This window comes from Haliotis asinina, chromosome 1, assembly GCF_037392515.1.
Source record: "Haliotis asinina isolate JCU_RB_2024 chromosome 1, JCU_Hal_asi_v2, whole genome shotgun sequence".
Taxonomy (NCBI): Eukaryota; Metazoa; Mollusca; class Gastropoda; order Lepetellida; family Haliotidae; genus Haliotis; species Haliotis asinina.
This window is the reverse complement of record NC_090280.1, coordinates 104,401,931-104,420,581: the sequence shown is the minus strand read 5'-3', so window position 1 is coordinate 104,420,581 and position 18,651 is coordinate 104,401,931. Positions and strand designations below refer to the sequence as shown.

The 18,651-nt window shown below is 42.6% G+C and overlaps 1 protein-coding gene across 1 annotated transcript; it reads left to right on the top strand.

The window, feature by feature from the left end:
* Nucleotides 1-1,510: 1,510 nt before the first annotated feature.
* On the top strand, nt 1,511-16,844 carry LOC137285695 (Na(+)/citrate cotransporter-like). Its single transcript, XM_067817754.1, has 15 exons — nt 1,511-1,571; nt 2,089-2,304; nt 2,910-3,059; nt 5,863-5,978; nt 6,352-6,509; nt 6,986-7,067; nt 7,626-7,757; nt 8,756-8,884; nt 9,303-9,389; nt 9,639-9,743; nt 9,904-10,001; nt 10,082-10,197; nt 11,644-11,805; nt 13,164-13,301; nt 16,319-16,844. The coding sequence occupies exons 2-15, from the start codon at nt 2,101-2,103 to the stop codon at nt 16,484-16,486; spliced, it is 1,845 nt and encodes a 614-aa protein (XP_067673855.1). The 5' UTR covers nt 1,511-1,571; nt 2,089-2,100; the 3' UTR covers nt 16,487-16,844.
* The last annotated feature ends 1,807 nt before the right edge of the window (nt 16,845-18,651 follow it).

Here is an 18,651-nt window from a genome sequence, read left to right as displayed (position 1 = left end):
AATTATTTTTTTATTAACTAGATGTTTAATCCTATACTCCACATTTTCCACATTTCACAAATGGAAAGGGAGCAATATCGTCATATCGCAATGTCGCTGTATCGCCAAATCGCATTGTCGCTGTATCGCTATATCGCTGTGTCGCTATATCGCAATGTCGCTGTATCGCTTTATCGCAATATCGCTGTATCGTCATATCGTGTCTCTATATCGCAATGTCGCCTTTTCGCGTTATCGCAATATCGCTGTATCGCCATATCGTGTCTCTATATCGCAATGTCGCCTTTTCGCGTTATCGCCATATCGCAATGTCGCCCAGTTTTATCGCCATTTCGTGTCGTGATATCGCCATTTCGTGTCGTGATATCGCCATTTCGTGTCGGGTTATCGCCATTTCGTGTCTTGTTATCGCCATTTCGTGTCGTGATATCGCCATTTCGTGTCGTGTTATCGCTATATCGTGTCGGGTTTTCGCTATTTCGTTTTCTGGCCGTATCGCAATATCGCTATATCGTGTCGGCGTATCGCAATGTCGTGTCGTGCTATCGCTTTGTCGCAATGTCGCCTTGATTTTACAGGGCGATAAAGCGATGGCCCGAATCAGCCACCATACGAATCAGCCACCATAGGTTTTACAAATGCGTTTATCTCACATAGTCCACATATCAGATTATAAAACTGAATCAGCTTACCCGCTGTTCCATATTTATTAAATGGAAAGGAAGCAATATCGCAATGTCGCTGTATCGCTATATCGTGTCTCTATATCGCAATGTCGCCTTTTCGCGTTATCGCCATATCGCAATGTCGCCCAGCTTTATCGCCATTTCGTGCTGTGATATCGCCATTTCGTGTCTAGTTATCGCCATTTCGTGTCTAGTTATCGCCATTTCGTGTCTTGTTATCGCTATATCATGTCGGGTTTTCGCTATTTCGTTTTCTGGCCGTATCGCAATATTGCTATATCGTGTCGGCGTATCGCAATGTCGTGTCGTTCTATCGCTTTGTCGCAATGCCGCCTTGATTTTACAGGGCGATAAAGCGATGGCCCGAATCAGCCACCATAGATTATCATGTCTTAGCAGATTTAAAAAGCGCCCATTTAAAATACAATATCATCGCACACTAATTTGCATAAAAGCCATAGTCTGTTCCAAATAAATCGCTTGGGACCTTGAAAAAATCTGCATTGCTCATTTATACACTACTCTCTCCTCAGTAAAGTCCCTTTTCATGTTTCCTATCTCGCTACCGCTGGAACTGTAGTTAGGTAGAACGTATTTTTACACTTTCACATTTCAGCTGCATAAATTGTAGAGATAAATGTCAAAAAAGTTTATTTCTATTTCCAACAGTACTTTAGTAAATAACTTTTTCTTCATGAAGATTCCACAGGTTCCGGATACGCTGTACCTTGACATGTTGTGACCTACGCTCATTGAACAAACAACACACAGGTATGCGAACCTGTGTTACTAGTGACACAATGTGCATGCGTTGAGCAAACATCGCTATTTATCTCATCCAGTGTTACAGTACCCAGGAGATACGTAGGCGTTGGTACCTAAACGGTAAGGGATCGCATTCTTTTGGTGTTTCTTTGGTATCAAAGCTCACTCAGTGGGTGTTTTGTATATATCACTGATCGGCCGATATGCATCTTCATTGGAATCACACTAATTATTGTTTCTCCGTAACAGTTTATCACAAACATACCATCCGCCTATTAGCAAACTCTGCACACCCCTCCGAAAAATTTGCTTCTAAATTACATGTAACTAGCATTGGATATTGATGGAGAGAAACATATAAGCTTGGTGGAACGTGAAGATTGTACATATACAGACAAACTCTTCGGCAAGCTGTCTGACTTGATTACTTGACCTGTGGTGAGGTCGCTGCTTCACAAGTTGGGTGAATCCGAAATTTTGAGCATCATTAACAAGTTAGTGAAGGTTTTGAGCCATATTTAATTTGATCAACCAAGACGTGGGGGATACGTTGAGTATTCTCCGGCCTGAGTATGAAATTTCAAATATTATTAACCGGTGCAACGTTCATCTGACAACGGGCAATTAATAACGCCAGTTACAGGGAAATATGGACCAGGAACCGAGCACGTGTGACCTGTCAGCCAGCCCGCCAACACCGTTTCCACCAGTCACAGAGTCAGACCTGGAACCAGTCGCAGAACAATGCAGTAGACCAACAATAGGGAAGCAGCTCTGGGCTCTACGCAATGTTCTTATCGTACTCCTAACTCCGCTAGTGCTCTTACCGCTTCCTATCGTGGTGGATGACCCGGTGAGGAGCTTATTTTAAACATTTTCTGTAAAACAAGTGAGTGAGTTTAGTTTTATGCAGCACTCAGCAAAATACCAGCTATATGGCGGCGGTCTGTAAGTAATCGAGTCTGGCCCAGACAATCAATTGACCAACATGAGAATCGATCTGCGCAGTTGGGAACCGATGACATGTGTCAACCAAGTCAGCAAGCCTGACCACCCGATCCCGTCAGTCGCCTCGTACAACAAGCATAGCCGCCTTTTATTGCAAGCATGGTTTGCTGAAGGCCTATTCTACCCCGGGACCTTCACGGGTCGTAAAACAAGTAAATTATTATGTAACTAGTAGGACCTACCAAAGTTTCGCTGTTTGAACATCACGCTGGTAAACGTATCTTGTGAACATCAGTGATCTCATGGATATACACGAGACAAATCGTAGCGAAAATATCTTCTAAGGATATGAATTAGCTTTATGTTTCGTTTACTGATTCAAGAGCACTCATTCAAACACGGACCTGGTGCCACAATGCACCATCTAGTATCTAGTTGCAATTTCTGGATATTCATTATCAATAAAAGCTACTGCACTGCACGTGCACGATCTCTTCGTCTGTTACCTAGAAAACCAACTGTGCCTACATCATACTGGTGATGGCTGTGTTCTGGATGACTGAGGCAGTTCCCATCGCAGCCACATCCCTCATCCCCATCTTCCTCTTCCCTATGATGGGGATGCTCCCAGCCTCAACGGTGTCAGCAACATACCTCAACGTGAGTAGCAGCGACATCGGAATCCGTCCCTGTGTTTAGCAATATCTCAATATCAGCAACATACCTCAACGTGAGCAGCAGCGACATCGGTATCCGTCCCTCAATATCAGGAACATAAACCTCGATGTCTATACAACACATTCTTTTAACCTTTATATAAACTTGTCGAATTTCACTTATCGTTGAACAAAACAGCAACTTGATCATTTTTATCACAAACTAAGCCATCTCGAGTTATCTCCCTTTGTGATCGGTCAGGAATTGTCATGGTGAAACATTCTTGCTTCTCATTGTGCTGAATGTTGAATATTGTTTGAAAAAAAGCTAAATCTTAATTAAGATCTTAATGGCAATAAATTCGTCACGCGGTGTTTTGAAAAGTTGTGCGGGACCGTAAGACCCTTGTAAAGTCCGTACTTCCTTCGACTGCGCCTCAGAAAATACGGAATGTACAAGGATCTTACTGTTCAGTTACACGTGTATTGGAAGGGTATACGGGACTCGAAGACCCTTGTAAAGTCAGTATTTCCTGAGGAGATTTCCTGATCGCGAAGCGATCAGCCGTTTGTCAGTCCTTCTACTAACGCCAAGGTTATTCGTACAACTCATGTAGCTTATCACATGAAAGATTTGACGAGTTGTACGGTTCGTACACCCTGGCAAATCCATCTAAATGGTTTGGTATGCTTGGCTGTTGACCAGTCAGAATTCGACAAGTTTATTTTAAGGGTACACCTTTTCAAAAACACAGTGTAACTAGTATTATTATCCATGCAGTGAAAATGACCGAGTACATAAACATTATATGTTGCACACGTGTAATAAAACCTAAAACGAATTTGATTGGTCAGTTACTCGAATGGGAACTACTTTTTTCATTCATAACTTTTTACTACAAATTTACTACGAATGTTCAGTCTCGCCACTACGAGAACAAACCAATGGAATGTTATCAAATCATCAATACTAAACGTCACAAACAAACACATTTTCACACACCGTGTTTATTCGATATGAGATTTACGTCAAACGACAACACCTCAAACTCGTGTCAGAAAAAGCCCTATTTTCCTTGCCCTCGCTCGAGAAATATGGATTTTTCTGACACTCATTTCGTAAAAACAATATAACAGACTCGCGAATGGATTAACCTCTGTAACTGAGGATCACATGAAAGGGCAAGTGTTCATTTATATTTTCCCCAGGTTTCTTCGCAAGCTTTGTATCACATAGCTTGTGAAAAAATGGAAACAATAAGGGGACACCTGTGTTTTCATGGGATGCCTTATTTCTTTCCCTCAGTATATAATCGAGACTTAGTCTCTAGTCTGTACCCTAGTTGCGAGTATCACCGAGGTGGCCCATACAGCGACCTGGAGTATACGGGGGCAAATAAGCGCTAAGCCTGTCACAACATACGTCTTTTAGGCAATGCAAAATTGCTAGCATGCTTAAGTATGTGCTTTGGAGGATACAAACACTTTGGCGGAACTTAGAAACTAAACATGTACTTCACCCTCGACCAGAAACAGGTATTTCACTTAAACAAGGTAATCCTTCTATTACTTGAAATAATACATTGTAAGTGAATATAAAAAGCGCTAAACTCGATTGAATACGAGAATGCTCCTGGTGTTAACAATCTGGCTATTTTAACCCCGGATAAATGCCTGTGATGCGCTGAATGGCTAATAGTCATATGACACACAACTAATGGCCAGTGACAACGATTTGAACCTATAATCATTTGTTAAACAACTTTAAGTTGAATAAAATACTGAGATTTATGTATTCAATTGGCAAGTTAAAATTATGAGGCTTTTTAATTTCACTTTAATCGATTTACAATTTGGGACTAATAGACATTCATCGGGGCGTTTTCATTGCAGACTATACGTGTCTTTCCTTCATAACATGTGTGTTGAGAAATGTAAAAGTTTATGATACCCAAAAGCTTTAATCAGCCATCGTATTAAATGTCTCAAAATACATAGTTCCAGAAGATCGGCAAGACTGGATATTAATTGTAAAGTGTTATGACGTGCCGTTTGATTCCCAAGGCCAATTATCCTAAAGGATTAGCCTATCTTACCTGATATCTCCCCCAACCCGACCTCAAACGCCGTTTGTGACACCTGGTTTTACTTTTGAAGCGACTCCTTCTACCTGATTTATTTTTATGATGACATTGAGAATTCGTGGTAGCTACATCCTAAATAGTTTCATCATTAAAGTTGTTGTTTCTTACGTCAACTATCCTATGATTCTAAGTCTAATTGCAAAATTTTCATTCCTTGGTTATGCAATATGACTAAATACTAATTTGCATACAGACATGGTCTGTTCCAAATAAACCGGATTGCTCATTTCTGCACTAATCTTTGATCAGTAAAGTTCTGTTTGAACGTCTCCTATCCCCCTACCACTGAAACTGTAGGCCGAACCTAGTTTAACCGATATTTCACACGCTCGTATATTAACTACATAAACTGTAGACAAAAATAGTAGTCTTTATGTGTTTCCTGCAGTTCTTAGAAAACCTTCCAATACCAGATGAAGTTGAGTGATCCATGATGAAAGTATGGTGAAACTGTCAGCGAATACCATCATATGACACCAAGGTCCCGATCAGGTAGCATGAGCCGTCAGGCAGTGGGGAGTGGCTGGGCGAACATTGCTGATAACATTGCGCATGCCCTGATAACGTTCCGGTGAATATATGCAATATACCATATTCATGAGAAAACGTAATATAAGCACAAATAGAACATGCGTCGATATACCCACTTCCTTCCTTTTCAAGGACGCGTCTGTGTTGTGCTTTGGCAGTCTCGTTATGGCAGTTGCTATAGAAACGTGGGGAGTCCACAGACGAATAGCATTGAGAATGCTGGTGCTTGTTGGTGCAGAACCAAGACGGTAAGTGATCTCTATGAGACTAATGGACACATTTGCCACATCCTCCTAAACCATTGTCCGCTCCACGCTGGTATTTCTCAACGTGTAACAGACCTTCTTGAAATGTGTTCCGCATTTACACTGACCCTTCCTTCTTTTATCATTAGCATGTTTTGAGTCGTCGTAGACACACAATGGGGCAACAGTTTGTTTTCTGACTTTGCAAGAGTAACGGAATATAAGTTGAATACAAACTGCTTTCTGTACCCTTGTGAGCAGCTTTGAAAGTCTCAACTTCAGAACCCTCCTGACAGGAAGTATAATAAAAAGATATTCAGTCGTGTAATCTGGTGAATGCGAATGCATATGATACGATATTAACGTGTCGTTACAGGCTGATGGCGGGGCTGATGGCGTCCACGTGGTTTCTGTCCATCTGGATGGCCAACACCGCCGCCACCGCCATGATGATTCCTATTGTCAATACCATCATGCAGCAGCTGAAGACTTCCGGTCAAGGCGGTCTTGACAAGGACACGGACATAGACCAATGTAAGGTTGGCGGGGAACGCTATTAACACAGAGGGAAGCCTCCGTTAAATCTCCAACAGTAGTGAGCGTAATGGACGAAATGGCGTATATTGCGAATTTCACAGAATGCTTTGTGTGTTGGTTTGTTTGCTTGACACTAAGCAAGATTCTATTTATCGAATGCCGATCTAATCTGGAAAGGACTCATCATGACTGATGATTCAGTAACTTGATTAAACTAGAGGGAAAGGCTTGACCTCTTACTACAAGGATTTGGTGCTGAAGACCAATGAGAACTTGAGTTAGTGGAGTTCATTAGTCCGGTTTCTCGATAAAGCGTTAGCTCGCAGCGACTAAGATTCCGCCTCCTGGTTATTTAGTAACGTCTTTATTTGCCCTGAAGGTTTAATAGCATACTGATAGATTGAATCAAGATACCAGCAAATGAACATATGTTATGACATACTTCGCATTTGACATAATTCCTATATTCGTAGCTAGTAACTCCTACAAGCTGGCGAAGATCTCTCCAGAAGACGGTAAACCTACCGACACATCTCAGACCTCCTCTCACACTCGGTATGTCAGTAATATTACTCCACTAGACAAACACCAGACAAACACTTGATAAACACTAGATAAACACTTGATAAACACTAGATAAACACTTGATAAACACCAGACAAACACTAGTCTTGATAAACACTAGACAAACACCAGATAAACACTTGACAAACACCATATAAACACCAGACAAACACTAGTCTTGCTAAACACTAGACAAACACCAGATAAACACTTGTCTTGCTAAACACTAGACAAACACCAGATAAACACTTGAAAAACACCATATAAACACCAGACAAACACTTGATAAACACCAGTTAAATACAGCAGCTTCACATGTAGACACTTTTCTAAAGTCACGTCTTATCTTGTCTTACCTGTTATCAAATACTGGATTTAATAATTAAAAGCACCATTTTTCAGACGACAACGTAAATATTGTGTTAGTTGTTAATGCTGTGATTTGTGTTAAATATAATATAGTTCAACGGTAATGAATTATATTAGTAAGCCGCATGTCTTCCAATCACGGGATGGATTGATTGGTTCTCTGAACTTTGCATGTTCCAGCGACGACGAGGTGCACCATCAGCGGATGTTTAAAGCTCTGTCTCTCAGTGTTTGTTTTGCCGCCAATATTGGTGGCATTGCCGGGCTCACCGGGACTGGTTCCAATGTAGTGTTGAAAGGCCAGTCTGACATGTGAGTCCACAAAGATATAGTGAGTGAGTGAGTGAGTGAGTGAGTGGGAGTGGGGTGGTGCTAGGGGTAACCGTGCTAGCCTATCACCCCGGCAAGTTAGAACCGTTGTACATGTTGACGTCAAAATCGGGTGTCGAGACGTGTGGGCCAGGGGAGTAGCTGCCCTTACATACACGCTCGGGTTTACACATAATCGTTGCCCAAAGGCCCTCAATACTATCTGAATATAAAACTGTAAGCCTATCGGGCTTACACGTAAACACTGGCTTGCGACGCGCCTGGTGTGGGCTTGGGTGTGGGTGGTGGTGGTGGCACGATGCTTAGAGACTGTGTGACGTCATTGTTTACCATGCCAGTCCAATGGCGCCACTGATCACTCTACCAGATCAGATCCTGGTTATGAATTGTAAGGAACCAATAACAGATTGAACTTTTTGACTTGGTGGCAAAGAGTGACCTCGCCACAGGATGCTAGTATGTGTTTTCCGGGGTCTATTGACATGTTACTGTGCATTGATGAAAACCCAGAAGAAAGATTCTTGATAATAAAGTGACTCCTACACTCTCAGTTCCCGTACAGCTGCCAATGGTGGACGTCATCAGCTTCCGAGGTGGAAGTTGTGGAGCGTTGAAGTAACTATATCGTCTTACATTAATAAAATTGAGGGCAACTGTGATAATATTTTCGTTCTAATAATAACTGGAGCAGTGATTGGTATATGAAGTCTTTTTCTCACAGGTAGGATACAAAGTTGTGTCAGCATCCACGCCACTGGACCTGCCACGAGATTGGTGCTCTCCAACGTCAAGGTTCTAGCTGTATTTCTTCTAGAATCTCTCTAATATTTTACGAGGAGTATTGTTATCGCCGGCCAGGTGTGCTGGCCCATTGCTAGAGCTTGTCGATTACGTCAGAATCCCATTTACGGGAGTCTCTTCCTCTTCGATAATCAAGGAACACAGAAGCGGGGTCAAACTCATATTTGTCTCTTCCTCAGGATTTTCGCTGACAACAACGCCACGTCGCCCATCACGTTCAGTGCGTGGTTCGTGTACGGCCTTCCCCTCTCCGTCCTCGTCCTCGGCATTCTGTGGATCTGGATGCAGATCTACTTCCTCAGATGCGGGTACTGATGGTAGCACAACTTGTTCTATGTAACCGCAGACGATCTGATTGGGGCAAGGTGCCGTGTTTCCATGCTTGTACCTTTATAGTATATGGTTGAATTTTCAAGAATATTTATTGTATGCCGAGACTACAGGTATGGAGGTGGCAGGGAATGGACATCCATAAAACTGAATCCCTCCCCCCCCCCCACCACACACACACACACACACACACACACACACACACACACACACACACACACACACACACACACACACACACACACACACACACACACACACACACACACACATCATCCCGACCAGTTAGATTCGGCTATGCCGTTGCATTTCTACTGCTAGAATATTGGTAAAATTTATTATAATCCTACTTCCCTTGATTAGACTAGTATGATGTAAATTGTATATTTGCTACAGATGCGGGTCATTTTCAAACGACAGAGCGGCAACAAAGCGAGTAAACGACGCCATAAAGAAGGACATCAGACAGCTTGGCCCTATGTCGTACGTTAGAACCGCCTGCTTAGACTCACATACTATCAGAATGATAAGATTCTGCCATGAAAGATAGACCAGGTTGTACAGTGCGCGCGCGTGCGTGCGTGCGTGCGTGCGTGCGTGTGTGTGTGTGTGTGTGTGTATGTGTCTGTTTGTTTAGAAGCATTGGTACCATGAAATCATCAATCACATTTTCTAGAGGCAAGTTTGATGTAGAAACCAGAAGGAACATGTGTGTTGTTTGTTTTCCGCCAGGTTTGCAGAACGGAGTACTTTAATCTTCACCGGACTTCTCATGGTTCTGTGGATCACCCGGGATTTCGGCAACTTTGGTGGCTGGGGACTCATTTTCAAACCAAAGCAGGTTTTTTCCATCTACCGTAAGATTAAATAAGACTAAATGTACAAATCTCCATTCTTAATGTCGGACATGTAAGCTTGACGAAGTATATGACAGTTTCTACCTCACAGTCACCATGACAATGTAAGCTTGACGGTATTTCTTGCATTCTCATACCAGATTTGCCTCAGATTCGACCCCAGCGTTGCTGATCAGCTTTCTGCTCTTCATATTTCCCGCAGATAGACCCCCCGTGTTCTGTTTAAGAAAGAAAGATGGTAAGTAGCTTTTTGTTTTTCAGCAAGTTCATAGTAGACCCAGCCATCGCCTGAATATACATGTACCTATGTGTTTCCAGATTCCGGGGACCCAGCGTTCCGCCCGCTTCTCACATGGAAGGATGTGCAGGAGAAGATGACTTGGTCCCTGTACCTTCTCTTCGGGGCCGGCTTCTCGCTGGCAAAGGCATCTCAGGTGATAGCATCCTCGTACGTTCCGTTTACAACATCGGCATGTTGTTTGAATAAATGGATGAGATAGATGCTCAATCCCTTTGAATTCGAGTTATTGTATTATTTTATGCAACATTTCTATTGCGCTCTATTTTGGGAGAAACTGTAATATGTAAGTAATGTGTCCAATGTCCATGTGTCTGGCCTCTCCGACTGCATTGGTGAGAAGATGCAGGTGTCTGACGTTGTGTGTTCAATGTTCAGGTGTCTAGCCTCAACAACTGCATTGGTGAGAAGATGCAGGTGTTTGACGTTGTGTGTTCAATGTTCAGGTGTCTAGCCTCAACAACTGCATTGGTGAGAAGATGCAGGTGTTTGACGTTGTGTGTTCAATGTTCAGGTGTCTAGCCTCAACAACTGCATTGGTGAGAAGATGCAGGTGTTTGACGTTGTGTGTTCAATGTTCAGGTGTCTAGCCTCAACAACTGCATTGGTGAGAAGATGCAGGTGTTTGACGTTGTGTGTTCAATGTTCAGGTGTCTAGCCTCAACAACTGCATTGGTGAGAAGATGCAGGTGTTTGACGTTGTGTGTTCAATGTTCAGGTGTCTAGCCTCTCCAACTGCATTGGTGAGAAGATGCAGGTGTTTGACGTTGTGTGTTCAATGTTCAGGTGTCTAGCCTCAACAACTGCATTGGTGAGAAGATGCAGGTGTTTGACGTTGTGTGTTCAATGTTCAGGTGTCTAGCCTCAACAACTGCATTGGTGAGAAGATGCAGGTGTTTGACGTTGTGTGTTCAATGTTCAGGTGTCTAGCCTCAACAACTGCATTAGGGAGAAGCTGCATGTATTTGACTTTGTGTTTAATATTCAGGTGTCTGGCCTCTCCGACTGGATTGGGGAGAAGCTGCATGTATTTGACTTTGTGTTTAATATTCAGGTGTCTGGCCTCTCCGACTGGATTGGGGAGAAGCTGTATGTATTTGACTTTGTGTTTAATATTCAGGTGTCTGGCCTCTCCGACTGGATTGGTGAAAAGCTGCATGTATTTGACTTTGTGTTTAATGTTCAGATGTCTGGCCTCTCCGACTGGATTGGGGAGAAGCTGCATGTATTTGACTTTGTGTTTAACATTCAGGTGTCTGGCCTCTCCGACTGGATTGGGGAAAAGCTGCATGTATTTGACTTTGTGTTTAATATTCAGGTGTCTGGCCTCTCCGACTGGATTGGGGAGAAGCTGCATGTATTTGACTTTGTGTTTAATATTCAGGTGTCTGGCCTCTCCGACTGGATTGGGGAGAAGCTGCAGGTGTTTGACGTTGTGTTTAATATTCAGGTGTCTGGCCTCTCCGACTGGATTGGGGAGAAGCTGCAGGTGTTTGACGTTGTGTTTAATATTCAGGTGTCTGGCTTCTCCGACTGGATTGGGGAGAAGCTGCAGGTGTTTGACGTTGTGTTTAATATTCAGGTGTCTGGCCTCTCCGACTGGATTGGGGAGAAGCTGCAGGTGTTTGCTGACCTCAACCCATACGTCACTATGCTCATCATCTGCTACATCGTGTCATTCGTCACACAGTTTATGAGCAACGTTGCCCTGGCGACGCTCATGATGCCTATCATGGCCAAAATGGTACGTTATGTTAATCCCTACGTTACCACTGTAGTCTTGAACCTGGCAGGGCTGGATTCTACTGTAACCCTTGTCTTTTCATGGCACAAATGGTACGTTATGTTAATCCCTACGTTACCACTGTAGCCTTGAACCAGACAGGGCTAGATTCTACTGTAACCCTTGTCTTTTCATGGCACAAATGGTACGTTATGTTAATCCCTACGTTACCACTGTAGCCTTGAACCTGACAGGGCTAGATTCTACTGTAACCCTTGTCTTTTCATGGCACAAATCGTACGTCATGATAACCCTTGTCTTTTCATGGCACAAATCGTACGTCATCATAACATTTGTTTGTTAAAGGCACAAACTGTACGTCATCATAACATTTGTTTGTTAAAGGCACAAACTGTACGTCATCATAACATTTGTTTGTTAAAGGCACAAACTGTACGTCATGATCATGATGACCCATGCGTCAGGAGTATCCGCATCGCTTGTAAAGTTGACTTATTCACTTCTCCAGATTTACAATGTTGTAGTTATTGCTAAGTGTAGACTTCCGACATGTCGTCAAAGATGCTGCTAGCTGTTCTAGTTAAACGATGGAACGACAGCAAAGGTTGCAGCGTAATTATCTTGTATCTGTGTTTACTGTATGGCGAAGTGAATGAAGAACACCAAGGCCAGTTTCCCTAGCACTGTCAGCATCTATCTTGACTATTGTTTGACTTGACGGGTTAGAGCGTGGCTGATATTTCGGAAATGTCTCGGACGGTTACCTTGTCAAGAAACTAGCAAAACCTTGGAAATGCAGCATATGTCCACCACACATACATGGACAGTTATTTTCCTTCCACCGTAGCAGTCAGTCCACGTTATCTAGTGAATGCATAATGCCATTTAGAAATTAGTTATCTAGTGTTTTAAATTTTCCATACCCCGGGCGTTTCACATAAAATTCAAGCAATGCTGCGAAGCATGGTTGTCAAGAAAATGTGTCTTTTGCAGTTTATTTTAGATCAAATTTCAGATCGATTCAACTCATACACTATTTCAAGCATAATAACAAGCACCTATATCACACTCGACCAGCTGACGGTAAGATCTGGGTGCCCACATATGTTAACGTTGTGAAACTGTGTAATTTAGTAGTTTCGCTGGGTATTTATAACTTTACAGCACATGTCCAGAGTACTACCTGTGTACAGTATGTAAATGAACACGCTTTGCCTGACGACAACCTCTACTAAAGTCTCTAGAGTCCCTTGCCTAGATGTTGACGCATGGGGTTGGTGAAAGATGCGTGAAACATGCTCCACTGGATGGGAGGATATTTGGTTCTGATATTCACGACACTGATGATCTGTTTTCAGGCCACCAGCCTCGGTTTCAGCCCTCTCTTCTTCATGTTCCCCGTCACGGTAGCAACGTCCTTCGCCTTCATGTTACCAATAGCAACGCCTCCCAATGCCATCGTGTTCTCTTATGGAAATGTGGGCGTGGTGGAAATGGTGAGTTGCTTCCATCTGGCCAGAACCAATCAACATTATACAGCACCGCGAACCCTCCGTCCACTGCACAACCCCACCCACCCCCGCCTCTCTCCCTCACTCACACACACTCACTCACACACACACATACACACACACTCTCTCATACACACTCACTCACTCACACACACACTCACTCACGTTCTCTCTCTCTCTCTCTCTCTCTCACACACACACACACACACACACACACACTCCGTCCGTTACAGGATTGTAGGAGGTGGTCTGTGATGTCTGATTAGTAAGCAATTGTTCGTGCTCACTTCTTTGAGTGCCATTTTTAGAAGTTGGGGAGTCCAAGATTGTCAAGCTTTATGGATAACAACTTCTTTATTACGATAGTGCGACGTTTCGGTAGAGATTCTTTGTCAAGCAGGAATGAAACATACAGTGGTGGCAAAGTATATATAGTAAGGCTAACACAGACAACAAGATAACAAGGTAATTAACACAATAGGGTGGGGTCTGGGGGTGAAGCCATTGGGTAAACAATGGGGGAGGGAGTAGAAGCCAGCGATGTACAAATGTAAGGGATGGTTTAACAAGGCAGAGAGTTTGCTGCAGAAATCGGTGGAGTCCTTGATGAATGAGTTAGCAGAGTTGCTTAAAGGAGAGAGTACATGGGTAAGGTGTTAAGTCGTGTTGTAGAACACAGTGTCACAGGACAACAACCAAACAGACTTCACCAAACGCAAACTCACGATGGTATTCATATCAAACGTCAAAAGCCTACCATCAACCGAGATCAAGGATACTACATTCCATCAGCTTATGATGCACTCCTCCAAGCCCAATCAGCTGTATAAACTCTCTTACACCCCACTGTGTCAACTTTTAGAAAATAAAAGTGTTACATTGGCTTAAGGGTGATAAGAGGATTAGCGGCTAATTGGTAGTGGGCACTGGGGCCCAACTAGGAGGGGAATTCCATGCCTCCTTACAAATGAGCTGCACTATCCAACATGATGTAAGCCGTATTTGAATGAATAATCAAACTTATGATTAGTGAACAGATGTCAGGGATTATTAGAGAAAATATTTCAATTATTACGCACTCTCATCGAGTATGTTCCCAATTCTCAAGGTGGTGAAAACTTAGTGCATGAAGGGTACAAGATCAGAGTTAAGACCAGGAAAGCAGACCGAGTATACTGGAGGTGTTGTATTAGAGGTTGTACAGCAACACTGACCACCCATCATGGGCTCATCACCAAGTATTCCAGGACCCACAACCATCCTGCTAACCCACACAAGGTGGCCGTTGACAAGTTTCTTGGTGCCATGAAAACCAAGGTCCAAGAGGAAACCAAGCCGGTGTATGCCATTTATCGAGAGGAAGTGGCAGGTATGTGTGCATTTTAGTCATCCAAATGTTCTCAAGAAAATAAATGTAATTTATCATCTTATTTTCACACTTTGAGGAAAGAAAGGTAATTTTTCGTCTTAATTTTTCACTTTGAAGACAGGGTGAACTTAATAGTGTCAATATATTCCTTACAAACACTAATAGGTGTATTCTTTTTTTCCAGCCCTGCGATCTGATCGTGACTCAACTGACATCATCCCGGAGATACAAACACTCTACAGAGGTATGGACTTCAAGCAGACTTCTCCCGAGTTCCAGCAAGTAAGAAGATAATCAAACTAGCAGCAGCCCTCTCCCTGGTTCCTGAGCAGTAGATAGATGATGTCTGACTGAAGGCTTTTGATGATACGCCACTACAAGATCCAAGAGTGCTGCAATTTGCTGATTACGTGACTGAGTTCTGGGTTGAGGAGCAGCATGGCCGCAACATGTGGAACCATTTCCACGCTGAAGGTCCAGGCACTACCAATCGCGTGGAAGGATGGCACTCGAAGATGACATCCATTCTAGCTTCCCCTCACCCGAACATTTTAAAGTTAGTAGACATTTCACGAACAAGCCTTCTCTGAGGCCACTACCATGCAGTTAACTGCAAATGGAAAAGTACGGCCAAAAAGAAGAAAGTATCGACAAGTGGAGACCAGACTCCAAGTGGAGACCAGACTCCAAGTGGAGACCAGACTCCAAGTGGAGACCAGACTCCAAACTCTGACAACTGAACTGTTAACCGATGCAAAAACTGTGTACGAGTATGCCGACGGTGTGGCCGTTCTTACTGCCTTGTGAATGTATATGAGTAATATTATTATGTAGATGTACATTTTGAAGAGTATATGATGACTACATTGACGTAATGTATGACGTAATATGACAAGAATGAATTATATGTATATGTGTGTGTGTTTCTAACATAGCTGAAGAATGAAGACATTTTGAAATATATGTGTAATATGATGACTATATATTGATGTCTATACTCATGTAATATGGCAAGAATGAATTATGTATGTGTGCATTTGTTAAAAAGCTGAAGAGTGAAGATTTCATGCATGACTGATTATGTTGATGTAACATGTTACAAGGTGAATGGAAATGATGCAGAATAAACTGTTATACAGTATCTCTGACTTAAGTCATTATTTATTTCACCAAATGTTAGAGTTGAGGGGACCCAAGTTGGGCCCCAAGTGCCAAACCCTAATCCTCTTAATTTTAATTGGACTTAATCCCTTATTTTACAAAAGTTGGCACAGTGGGGACCCACCGTTAAACCATTCCTTAATTTGTACGTCGCTGGCTTGTACTCCCTCCCCCGTTGTCTGCCCACTAGCTTCATCACCTCAGTCCCCACACCCTATTGTGTTAATTACCTTGTTATCTTGTTGTCTTTGTTAGCCTTACTGTATATACTTTGCCACCACTGTATGTTTCATTCCTGCTTGACAAAGAATCTGTACCGAAACGTCGCACTATCGTAATAAAGGAGTTTTATCCATGAAGTTTGACAATCTTGTTAGTGTTCAGTGTATCGATAACTGGTTTCTGGAGCCCCATCCTCGCCATCTTTTATGAGAAAAAACGTTAAAATATGTCATACATGCTTTGTTCATAGGCGACTTGCGGATTAATGATGAACATATTGTCCGTCCCTGTCATAGTCTTTGCGACATCGACGTGGGGGAACGCTTTCTTTAACCTCACAACCCTCCCAGCGGGGTTTCTACTAACAGCTACAACCAGCTCCCCTTTGAACCTCTCAGTCTCCAACACGACAAACTGACCACTGACCGTAGAATCAGCATCCAGCATGTGAAACAGATTAAATAAACGTTTTTAGCGTTATGTGCTTCTGATTAATTAATTGTGGTTAGGCCAAATAAACCCAGAGGTATCAAGACACAAGCAATCAGAATCAGTTTCATCTCTTGTTTCCTCAACCATGAAACAGTTTGATTACAAGGAATGGTGCTCCAAAGAACTGAAACTTAAAAACTGAGTGCAGTGTATAGATTTTTGTTCCCATAATTATTACTAACGTTGTGTTATTAATTAATATCCTAAATCACGTTGTCCAAATGATTACGGATAGTGATCTCAAAACCGGAGGCGATGCTGTGCAGAATAAGAAAAACAAGGTTTGTGGATGTCGACTCATTTGTTGTGAATAACGCGAAGATTGGGAGCGTAAGCTTGCTCCTTCATCAGGTGGGGTGAATAAAACGACATTTGGGAGCGTATGCTTGCTCCTTCATCAGGTGGAGTGAATAACACGACATTTGGGAGCGTATGCTTGCTCCTTCACCAGGTGGAGTGGATAACACGACATTTGGGAGCGTATGCTTGCTCCTTCACCAGGAGGAGTGGATAACACGACATTTGGGAGCGTATGCTTGCTCCTTCATCAGGTGGAGTGAATAACACGACATTTGGGAGCGTATGCTTGCTCCTTCATCAGGTGGAGTGGATAACACGTCGATTGGGAGCTATGCTTGCTCCTTCATCAGGAGGAGTGGATAACACGTCGATTGGGAGCTATGCTTGCTCCTTCACCAGGTGGAGCTGATGAAAGACCTACACATTAACGTCAGACTCATCTGCTGCACTGCGTGGGCCACGTCATACTGTTATTTGTTACAATTTGTGGCTGACTTGTAACTGCCAATCTCTTTTGATCACCCCCGGAAAGTTGAGGAGGTGGGAATGTTTTAGTGGAGGAAATCATTGGACCGTGATAATCACCTCTAATTCCCTTATTTTGTTCCCTATGAAATACTATCCTGGACTAAATGTGATAAAATAATAAGTAATTTTGACTCAGTGTTCATCTATATGTACACACAAGTTATCCCGTTATGTAACTTAACACAACGTCAATACTGATACTGAACCTACAGCCTCAGTCAGTAGACCAAGTACTGGCCGCCATTGGGAAGACACAAGAGTCTATTGAACAATGGAGAAACAAGGACAAGGACATTTCAATACTTTATAATTCTTGTCGTTGGCATAGTTCCCTCAATTAAAATTCATTTCGTAGGAAATGATATGAATATAGTTCAGTTGGGTTATCTTGTGAAATGTGTTCACCCGTAGAACTTTTGTGAGGCTTTTCTCCAAATGCGACGTCAGTCTCCGAAAACTAAATATCCGTCCTAGAAGTCCCAAATGTGTCCATCATTAAGAAGCTCTCGTCTACTAACAGCACAAGGCCTTCAAGGCCTTTCTGAATTAGTTAATCATATGTTTAATGCTTTTAAAAATGAAATATTGTTGCTTTCTTTCATCTCGCTATCGTGCAAGCTGGTGTCTTGTATATCATGTAAATATGTACATGTATATGCCTATCTCATGTACCGCCGTTGACGGTTTGTAGAGAACAAAGGTTTGGAGCTTAGTCATGACTTGAGTGGTGGGTGAGTAATATCACAGGCACAACAAAGGTAGCTAATTCACCCTGCACAATCAAAATGGGAAAGAGCCTTTTGAAACAAGCGGGTTCGTTTTCAATTTATTTCTCATAATTTTAATCAGGTCATTTGTATAGAGACTTGTTAGTGTCACTTTATAAGAAGAACTCCTACTTTCAACTATGTAGAGCATACTTTCATCAAAACTGTTTGGTTGACATTTTAGAAGTTGAATGAAAAGTAAGAAAGGTAAGATACCTTATGGAAGACAGCTTCTACGTTGTACTATCATGCAGCGTTTCGGTATACATTCTTATACCGTAGTCACGCGAAAGTGAAGTACTTCATCACAGAACTGACATATACATCAACAATGATTAAGTAAAAACAACATGCAGGCATGATTACACGGTGTTATTTTAGACAGTCGTCAAAAGCAACATGTCATATTTGGCATTTCACTTTCTTAGCCACTTTTGTGGAAGTCGCGGTGGCTGAGCGGGTTAGGTGGCTGACTTTGTGTGCTGCCGATTAGGTG

Coding starts and splice junctions, on each gene's coding strand:
- LOC137285695 (XM_067817754.1), top strand. CDS start 2,101: ATGGACCAGGAACCGAGCACGTGTGACCTGTCAGCCAGCCCGCCAACA. Junction 2,305..2,909: donor CTATCGTGGTGGATGACCCG/GTGAGGAGCTTA, acceptor TCTGTTACCTAG/AAAACCAACTGTGCCTACAT. Junction 7,758..8,755: donor TTGAAAGGCCAGTCTGACAT/GTGAGTCCACAA, acceptor TCTCTTCCTCAG/GATTTTCGCTGACAACAACG.